Source organism: Euleptes europaea, chromosome 5, assembly GCF_029931775.1.
Source record: "Euleptes europaea isolate rEulEur1 chromosome 5, rEulEur1.hap1, whole genome shotgun sequence".
Taxonomy (NCBI): Eukaryota; Metazoa; Chordata; class Lepidosauria; order Squamata; family Sphaerodactylidae; genus Euleptes; species Euleptes europaea.
In genome coordinates, this window is record NC_079316.1 from 66,005,455 (window position 1) to 66,016,008 (window position 10,554).

At 43.0% G+C, this 10,554-nt stretch overlaps 1 protein-coding gene across 1 annotated transcript in view; it reads right to left on the reverse strand.

The window, feature by feature from the left end:
* CACUL1 (CDK2 associated cullin domain 1) overlaps positions 1 to 10,324 on the reverse strand; it is a 53,226-nt gene extending 42,902 nt beyond the window's left edge. The window contains exons 1-3 of the mRNA XM_056849606.1: positions 9,920 to 10,324; positions 6,431 to 6,557; positions 1,032 to 1,134 (exon numbers count right to left, since the gene is read on the reverse strand). Coding sequence (XP_056705584.1) covers positions 1,032 to 1,134; positions 6,431 to 6,557; positions 9,920 to 10,271 — 582 coding nt within the window. The 5' untranslated portion in view covers positions 10,272 to 10,324. The remainder of the gene's footprint in view (positions 1 to 1,031; positions 1,135 to 6,430; positions 6,558 to 9,919) is intronic.
* Between the last annotated feature and the right edge of the window lie 230 nt (positions 10,325 to 10,554).

Here is a 10,554-nt window from a genome sequence, read left to right on the forward strand (position 1 = left end):
CACTCCCTTGTGGCCATGATAATGGCGTGATCGGACAGAACACATTTCTTTGTGTTAACCCAGGACAGGTCATAATATGCCACACAAGATAATTACGGGGAGGGGGAAATTATTCTGTTAAACCAATCTGCCCCAAAAGACACTCTGTTCTCGTGTTTGCAATGAAATGGAAAGACAGGGAGACACCCGAACTAACACTGTGGATTACAAAAATGCATGAATATGCATCTATGTCAAGTCTTTCAGTTTTGCTCCAATACAAGATGACTGATGAACACAAACAAAGATGGCAACCTTTTTAGATAGATATTTGTGACCTAACGTTTCTTTTCTTTGTTATAAGTAATAGTATCAGATATATAACGATAGGCAAGGAGAGAGTTATGATTATTTAGAAAAAGTTTGAAATGTTTGATAAATTAAACAGTACAAAGAATGTTTTGTAGTAATAGAAAAAAGAATCAGAAGCCAAAAGGCATAACTGTAATTCTTAATAGTAATAAATGAGAAATGGCACACAAATAAATAGAAGTAGAGGAATAGCAATGGATGATGGTTTTATTCAAGAAAAGCATCTGGGCTTCAACTAAGAATAGTTGAGGGCTGCAGCTGCGCTAGAGCTGGGCGAGAAGTGATGTATACCCTTTGCCTCTGTATTTTATATATACCGTATATATTTTTTCCCCTTTCCCATGTTTTTTCCTTCTGTACCCTGAAAAACCTAATAAAATTATTTTTTTTAAAAGACACTCGGCAGTAACTGCCCTGGTTACTGCTCACTTCTACATCCCAGGTGCATCCAGATATGCACAACATTTAGGACTGTCTTACAGGGTACATTTCAAAAGACTTGGCCTGACTCTTGCAAGAGAGGCATCATTTAAAGGCTACTGCTCTACATTGTTTCTCATTCAGGAGATTTATTGCTGATAGCCATTAGCTGTGACAACAATCCCTTCAGATGATCATTGGTATGCTATCCCCAGTAAAATGCTAAATACCAAAAAAACCAAAATTGTACAGCTTCTTACCTGCAGCTCCTTTGAGACACTCTCTAAGTGGTTAGTTATCTTTTTAATTAGGTCACTATACATCTGTTCCGAATGCTGCTGGCACACACATTTATACACACAACTGCAGAGATAAATACAGGAACAGTGGTGAATTCACAACAGTTTGTAGCATAGGGGGGGAAACAAGCAGAGTTAAGCCAGCAAAAATCTGACAAAAAATATGAACTGACAGTTTCAGCAACATTCATTCCAAACACAAACCGCATTGTAAACAGGTACTGTGGCAGAAGGTCTGCATTCCCCATGGAGAAACTTGCATACTTCAAAAACGTTCAGGCTGATGTGGTCTTGCCACACCATGGTAGTAACTCTATGGAGCTGCAGAGGGATCAGTGACCACAGAGGTGCTATTTCACCAATTTATAAAGTTAGTGACGCTTAATAACTGCAGCTACAAAATTCTTGATCAGTTTAGTGATAAACTGAAACTGTTTTATAGATACAGAGAAACTGGAAGCTGAGAAAAAATACACAAGGGAAAACAGTGATTATGATCATTATATGTAGGCTTTTTATGTTTTGGGAAAGTCAAAGTTATAAAAATGGGTTAACTAGTCTTTTGAAGCTAAAATTGTGTAGAACTGAAGTTAAATATGTTGAAAGATAGTCTGCTTACTTAGTTGGAAAAATAATAGATGCTATATTTAGGTTATTGGTTTATATATGTATATATCTCATTTGCAGACGGACCCTTCCCCTCTTTCCTTCTGTAGCCCTTATATAAATAAATAAATCTTAAAAAATAAAAAATTACAATAAATGTAGGGACTCCTCCACCTCCAAATTTGGACATGTGTGGAAAGATATATATATAAAATAACTACAGCTATAGTCATCCAATGATTAACACCATCTTGAAAGGAATTCTGTATTTCTGAACACACTAACACACAAGTCCTCAATATACTACTCTAGATTGTTCCCTTCAAGCACAACATTAAATTTAGCATACTGACTGCTCATTGTGCCAAGGCCAGACTAAATTTTATGAAGTTACACTAACCTGCAGCTGTAAGTTTTCCCTGCAGAGGTAACCACAAGCCCAGAAGCAAAAGTAAATTATATTAAAAAGGTAACGGTAGTCCCCTGTGCAAGCACAGGGTCATTCCTGACCCATGGGGTGATGTCACATCCTGACATTTACTAGGCAGACTATGTTTACAGGGTGGTTTGCCATTGCCTTCCCCAGTCATCTACACTTTACCCCCAGCAATCTGGGTACTCATTTTACCGAGCTCGGAAGGCTGGAAGGCTGAGTCAACCTTGAGCCGGCTACCTGAAACCGACTTTCGTTGGGATCGAACTCAGGTGGTGAGCAGAGCTTTTGACTGCAGTACTGCAGCTTACCACTCTGTCCACAGGGTTCTCTAATAATAGTGAATACTATTAGATGTATTAATTGCAGTGCTGTGGAGTTAACATCATTAATTAAGGAATGGGAGCAGATCAACTAGATGGGTCCTGTCTTGTAGGGTGGCTCAGGACTCTTCAATATTTATATGAGGATGCAGAATAAGATCATTCAATGTTTTGGGTTTGGGTGTCATCAATGTGCAGATGACACCCAGCTCTACATTTTACTATCTAACCCAGGGGTTCCCAACCTTTTTGTGCCTGTGGGCACATTTGGAATTCTGACACAGCACGGCACAGCAACAAAAGAGCTGCCCCAAAATGGCTGCTGCAGGAGGCAGAGCCAACCACAAAATGATTGCCACAGCTTAACTTCAGTAAAACAGTGCAGATCCTTGTGCTGTGCTGGCAACTGCTGCCAAAGAAACATTTTAAAAAATCCACGCAGCCAATCAAATCCCCAATAGTCAATTAGAAACTTTGCTGGGCAAAAGCCCTACCTGGCCTCACCCATTTCCTAAAAAACACTTGGTGGGTACCAGAAAAGGTGCCAGTGGGCATTATGTTGGGACCCCTAATCTACCCTCCTGATGTGTCCATTCTGGCTCTGAACCATCATTTTGAGGCTGTGGTTACTGCTGAAGGCAGAACAAGCTGCATCTAGGCAAGACTGATGTCACACAGAAAGGCAGATGGTGCGGGAGGGCTTGGATCCATTTGTGATGGATGGAATGGAGTTGGCTTTTGCAGAGCAGGTTAAGAGCTTGGTACTCAGGAGCCAGCCTCGCTACTTGAAAAAGCAAGTTGGTGGGGAGAGCTAAGAGAGCCTTCTTCCTGCTGCATCTGGGTCACCAATTCTCTCTCACTTCCCAGACATGATAATCCATGATTTTGTGACCTCACTGTGAGAGTACCATAAAGTCCTCTAGTTTGGGCTGGCCAAGAAAAAACTTGGAGACTGCAGTTGGTTTAGAATGTGGTGGCCTGATAATAGCTAGGGGCTGGCTGTCAGAAATACATCTTGTCCATTTAAAAACAGCTTCACTGGCTGCCAGTTTCTTTCCAAGATCAATTCAACTTGCTGGTTATGATCGTTAAAGCCCTTCACAGCCCAGGAACCTCACAGCTGATGGACCCTCTCTCATACATAAGTCCCTGTGCACTAGCAAGAATATCCAGTTTACCTCCTTGTGTTTGTTCCATCATTAACAGTGGTCCATCTAGCACTGACAAGTGTCTGGTTTTTCTGTGATTGCTCCCACTTTATGGAATGGGCTCCAGGGGAAAGGGGGGACACTGTCCTTGGAAACTTGGGGGGGGGGGACGTGTCCTTCGGTTCTTGCAGGAGGTGCTGTAAGGCTGTTTTATTTACCAGACCTTTTGAGGGAATGTAAGTTGTAATTTAATTAGGCTGGGGAGGGATTTGGGGTTTTACTGTTGTTGGATGTGTTAATTATATACTGCAAGTGACCTTGAGCCTTGGGGAAGAGCAGAATAGATTTTTTTAAATAAATAAATGAATAATTTTGAATAGCTGCTTGCCACTGTCCTTCCATTTTTCACTTAATATTTTGCCCTGACCTGGAGAGCCCAGGCTAGCCGGTTCTTGTCAGATCTCAGAAGCTAAGCAGGATCGGCCCTGGCAAGTATTTGAATGGGAGACCTCCAAGGAATACCAGAGTCGTGACACGGTGGCAGGCAACGGCAAACCACCTCTGAGTGTCTCTTGCCTTGAAAACCTCACCAGGGGTCACCGTAAGTCAGATGTGACTTGACAGCAAATAATAATAACAACAACAATAACAACAACAATAATAAATATAACAATCAGCACAGACATTTCCACTGCTGATGGCTGGCTTGAGGATGCCCTCCTGTATTCCAGTTCCACACAAACATGCAAACTGAAAATGGCAAGTGTTTAAAGGCACCCCAAGGGCACATCCTGACCACCATGCTTGTGCCCATTTTCCAGGTACTAATCTGTTCATGCTTTCTGCATCTTCTTAAGGAGATACAAGGCTTTGCCCAAGAACAAGAATGCAAACACGAATAAATCACAGAATGTGGTGTGGACCGCATCTCTTTCTGGACAAATATCAGCAGAAGTTAAGTCTCCACACAAGCCTAGAAGCATTCCAAGATTACCATCAGCTAAGTTTAAGATGGTTAGAAATGGAAAGAAAAGGCCAAATCCGACTGTCTTTAGCTAGAACGTATTACTAAACACAACAATCTGATCATGTTCAAGAGATAAGACTTTTAATGGTTTAGATGTTGTTTGCCTATGCAAGAATTATATTTGACCAAATTATAATAAATTTGATGCTTACCTTTAATCAGAAACTAATGGCAAACATCATTTTTTTTAAACTTACCCTCACCGACATATTTTCCACTCATTTAAAAGGTAAAGGTAGTCCTCTGTGCAAGCACTGGGTCACGATTGACCCATGGGGTGATGCCACATCACGACGTTTACTAGGCAGACTATGTTTACAAGGCAGACTATGTTTACAGGACGGTTTGCCATTGCCTTCCCCAGTCGTCTACACTTAACCCGCATCAAGCTGGGTACTCATTTTACCGAGCTCGGAAGGCTGGAAGGCTGAGTCAACCTTGAGCCGGTTACCTGAAACCAGCTTCCGTCAGGATCGAACTCAAGTCGTAAGCAGAGCTTTGACTGCTGTACTGCAGCTTACCACTCTGCGCCATGGGGTTCTTCACTGACTTACACAATCAAATGTTCAAAAAAGGTCCTTTTGAACTTCAAGAAACTCAACAAGACACGTACCATCATCAGTACCTGAGCCAAGCAATTAATTTAAAAATTAAAGTTTTTCTTTTATGGTTTACTTTGACTTTCTGGATAGCACAAGTATCATTTGAAGCAGTTATATATGACAAGCACATCCAGAAGATTTCATTGTAACACAACTGCCTTTTGTTCTGTACACTGGTACAAGGCATCTTTTCCTTTACCACATGTTTGTTTTCCTCTGCCACCAAACAAGGATTTCCATTGCAGCAAAGAAAGCTGAAGCAGGTGTATTAAATTTCTTGTAATTATGTGGTACAGTCCAAAATACTGGTCTAGATAAAGAGTAAGTGCTTCTCTGTTCTTCTCACTTAGGTAACTGTAGAGGGGATCAGATAGAATAAGGTCATATGGGAGCCGTGTAGTATACTAGATAGCATGCTGGCTTTGAATATGAGAGATCCAGGTTCAAGCATCTAGCTCAAAAATGAAGAAAGCTTGGTGGCTTTAGATCATCTCTCAGCATCTTTTACATCCTAAAGTGGTCACAAAGTGCCATGATGAGATAAGCATTGTAAAACACTTTGCACCTATAACAACTATCAGATGTGTTAACTTGCTAACCATAGCCGATTTCCATCCCAACTTAATGATGAACAAAGCAAAGATTCTCAACTGGGAAGCTGCCCAGTGAACATTTACTGGGGGGAGGGAGGAGGAATTAATTCTTAGCTTATTAATTCTTAAGTTTCATGAAATTAACAGTATACAAATCAGTCTTTTAAACCGACTGATTCTTAGGGGGTCTGGTTTAAAACATTAGAAGTACCACAAATACAGCCTCCATAACTAACCAGTACACATTCCATTCTGTTCAGTGGGGTTGTTTTTGGTCATGGTGAGGTGTGGGAAGAAGACTATCCCTCAAGCATATGGCTTCTCTAAATATAATAGCAAACCTTGGAAGTGCTTTGTTTTGTTGAGGCCCCATAACTGTCTCCAAAACGGTGTGAACATTCGCAAAGCATAATACGTGCTATGCTACGACAGAGGTTAGCTCTTGCTTAAAGCCCTTTTTTTGTTACTGCACATACAAGACTACAATAAGACTGCTGAGTATTCAACCATACTACCAGGTACATGAAGGAGTTTAAAATTCCCAAGAGCTATGATCCAAGGCCAGAATTCATATCAGTGCCTAAGAAATACGGTCATCTATAACGTAACTATCCAAACGTTTCCTCACCTGTATATTTGTTCATAGGAGATGGGGATGTAGTCACCAGGACTCTGAGTTAAAAGTTGATCTATGGCACTATCCAACTTTGGCCAGTATGTGCTCTTATACTCTTCTATAGTTATAACATTCATTACTACAAGAGAAAAGAAATATTGTTTTATTGCACTGAGAACCCAATTAAAGGACGCATTGGCATACAAAAGTAAAATGCAGATAAAGCTACAGCTTCAACCATACACTTGCAGATGTAAAAAGTGTTGGCAAGTTAAGTAAAATGTTTATGTATTCCTTTGTATTGAAGTTTCTGACAGTCAGTGTGATATAGAGGCTCTCTATCAAATTAGGATCTGGGAAATCCAGGATCCAATCTCCACTCTGCCATGAAAGCTTGTTGGGTGACCCTGGGCCAGTCACACACACTAAGCCTAACCTACCTCACAGGGTTGTTGTGAGGATAAAATGGAGAAGGCGAAAACGTTGCATGTCACATTGGGTCCCCATTGGGGAGAAAAGTGGGGTATAAAATGAAGTAAACAAATATAATTATGTGAAGTTTACACAAAAGAGAATTCAACAGCAGATTGCCCCCTTGATCATAGACCATATTTTCCATTTTGCTTGTAAAGAAAGTGTTACTGTAGATCTTAACAAGTGCTTCCTTCTGCTTAACAAAAAAAAGAAGGCATACAATATCAGTATCTAGAACAAAGTGTACCTTTAAATCACTTACTCCAAAGTAGTCTTACTGGTCAGATATTCATTGTAACAAATAATTCAGACAGCAGTCAACTTTGGCTGTATCATGTCTAGATCTTACTGCTCTCAACACACACACCCCTCATAGAAATAATCTTTATTTTTCCTATTACAGAGCAAGGCACTGAGGCTATGGCTTTTCAGCACATCTGAGAAGCCGGGTATGGTAACTTGCTTATTCCTCTTCCATAGACAAAATAGTCTCAGAGACACTGCCTGTTTCCAGTGTAAAACACAGGAAATCTCTGGAACCTGCCCATTATTCTTCTGCTTTCCCTTCATAAGCAGAAGAGTGCAAGAAGAAGGTGAAACTGGCTTTTATCCTTTAATAGGGCCAGCAAAACCACAAAGGCAAATGTGTATGGATGCTTATGCAATTAACAAAAACCTACAACACAGGATATGTGTGCCCAGTTGTGCATACAGCAGCAGAGAGAACTTAACACTAGCTAAAGACTTTATGGTAGAACTCTCTCTTAAAAGGTAGCTGACAAGGCACTCTAAAAGAAAAGAGACAAAACACCTATGGTTTAGAATTTGTTTTAAAGTCTCATGGGAGCTTAAAGGCTGAGGTGCATTGTGGCATAAACTTTCATGGATTACAGGTCATTTCATTCAACACGAAGCATGTCCTCCAATGGCAGATTTATCTCTCACTCTTTCTTTCTCTCTCTCATACACAGGAAAAAATAGTTGGTCAAGAGGCATGTGTGTGTGTAAACCCAGCTGTAAAATCCAATCCCATCACAATGTTAGCCATAAAAAAGATTATTTTAAAACTAACCAGATTATATGCTGTATTAACAGAGGAGAGGAGGGACATCTTTTGCTAGTGGGAAAACATCAAAAAAATCACAGAAACAGAATCAGCTCCAACCAGTCCCCCCCACCTTTAAAACTGAGGAAACCAATGGGTGAAGGTGGTGACCAAAATGGGTTGGGAGGAGTGAAAAAGTTCAAGAAGTTAGAGGAAATCCCCTTCTTTTGGTGGGCAGAGAGCACTGGGTTGTCCAACAGAGAGGAAGAAAATTACTTAGATAATGAGTCCAGAAGAAAAAGATGATGATTCAGGAGAAAAAAAGCAAACTAAAATAAAAGCTAGGAAAGTGAGACACAACCATCAGGAGAGGCAAGAAAAAGGTGGAGCACAGTGGAAATCTTTTGTTCTAGGAAATGAGATCCACTCTTTCCCACTCTGCATATTCAAAAAGAGTGGAAGATTAGTGGGGGGGGGAGGTCCTTGGTTTTTAGCAGAGAAAGAGGAAGAACTTAAAGATAAACTCAACTACCCACATGCCTGAATAAAAAGGGGAGGGGAGAGACAGTTCTCTCATCACCCCATCCCCCTGTTAAGAAAAAGAGATTGGGGAAGTTATGTTTCACACAAAGGCCCCCAATTTTTTCTCCCAGTGGCTATGTCCAAGTTAGCAGCCAAAGAGGCTCACCCACTCCTAACTCAACAGGGTAACAAAACATAATTGCCTCTGTGACCAATGTGCATTAGTGGAATGTTGGAGATTAGTTTAGAATTAAGTTAAGTTAGTACCTATTGATGCTACTGAGAATGGGCACTACTTTTGTATGTATGACAAATTTCAACTTTGCAGAGAGAAACTGCACAGGCTGTAACTTTTCCATTCTGTTTCCTTTTTAACACATACATACAGACACGTTTAGTTTTTCCTTCCTAAATACCCATGCGTTTGCCACATTTAATCAAATGGGCTCTAGCCCACAGAAGTGTATACCACTCAACTAGTGTAACCCTACACAGAGCTGCTCCCCAGACAGTGACTAGAGTGTATGGGCACTTTCACACAGCCCAAATAATGCACTTTCAATGCACTTTGAAGGTGGATTTTACTGTGTGAATTTGCAAAATCCTACTAGCAAACAATCGTTAAGGTGCAGTGAAAGTAGATTGAAAGTGCATTATTTGGGCTGTGTGAAAGTGCCTATATCTGTACAGGACTGTGCCACAAGTCTTATTAGCTTTTAAGGGATCGAGAGATTCCGATTCGGTTTGTTATAAAAGACTTAACAACAGCTCCCCATCTCGGACTTCTAACGTCTCAGTATGCCCCTGTATAGCGCACTGCAGCAGATGCACATAAAACCTCCTTTAAGAGGCAGGAAGCAACCTTCACAGCACACCTGAGTGGGTTCAAATTCCAACCTCTTGCCTGCCATACTGGAAAACCTCCAGGCAAAACACACAGAACCCCTCCACACACACAAAAAAAAGCTTGGCGGCCAACATGCATGCAAGATGGAAAAAGGGGCTGCAGCAACCAAGCTTACTGGTGGCCATTCAGGATTCCCTATCCCCTCCTCAAAACACCCCCAAATAAAACCAGCGCACGAGGTGGGGAAATAACGTGCTCAAGCCCATCTTGATCATTCACAGTGGGTCGCCGTGTTAGTCCGTCTGCAGTAGTAGAAAAGGGCCAGAGTCCAGGAGCACCTTAAAGACTAACAAAGATATTTTCTCAGTGGGTCGCCGTGTTAGTCTGTCTGCAGTAGTAGAAAAGGGCAAGAGTCCAGTAGCACCTTAAAGATTAACACAAATATTTTCTGGTAGGGTAGGAGCTTTCGCGAGCCACAGCTCACTTCTTCACTGAAGAAGTGAGCTGTGGCTCACGAAAGCTCCTACCCTACCAGAAAACATTTGTGTTAGTCTTTAATGCCCATCTTGGGAAGGGGAGCGAGGAGAGAGGGGGCAGCCAGAGCGTCACTCACAGAACTTGGAGGCCGAGGGGTTAATGTTGAGGTTGATGGCGGCGGCGGCAGCGGCCCCTCCTTTGCCCGGCGGCGCCTCGCAGCTCTTCCCTTGCCCATTGGCGGCCTCGGACAGCAGCTGCATCTCGAAGTCCTCCTGCGGGTCCAGCGAGCCCCGGTGGGGAGAGAGCGGGGCGGGCGGCAGCGGGCGGCGGCCGTAGCCGCCCCTTCCTGCCGCCGCCGCCGCCTCCTCCTCCGCCACTTCCCAGTTGTTGTGGTTTTGGTCGTCCATTAAGGCCTCGTAGCTGCTGCTGCTACTGATGCTGCCGCCGCCGCCGCCGCCGCCCTCCTCCTCCATGCTCTCCTCCTCCATCCCGACAGGCCGCGGAGGGGCGGCTCGGCCCGGGCGGGGAGAGAGACGGAGAGCGGGGGGGGGAGGGGGCCGGTCACAATCGGAGCCTCCTCATGGCCAAGCGGCGGCCGTCGCGTCTCCCAGCTACCGAGAACGGAGGCGGCCGACAGCTCCAGAACGGACCCACCGGAAGCGATTCGGCTCCCCGCCGTAAAGCGGTCGTCATCCAAGGCGACGCTTTCGGGCAGCCGCCAGAGTTCGTTCCTGTGCCGCAAGGAGTTGTGGGTGCTGTAGTTGGGCGGCT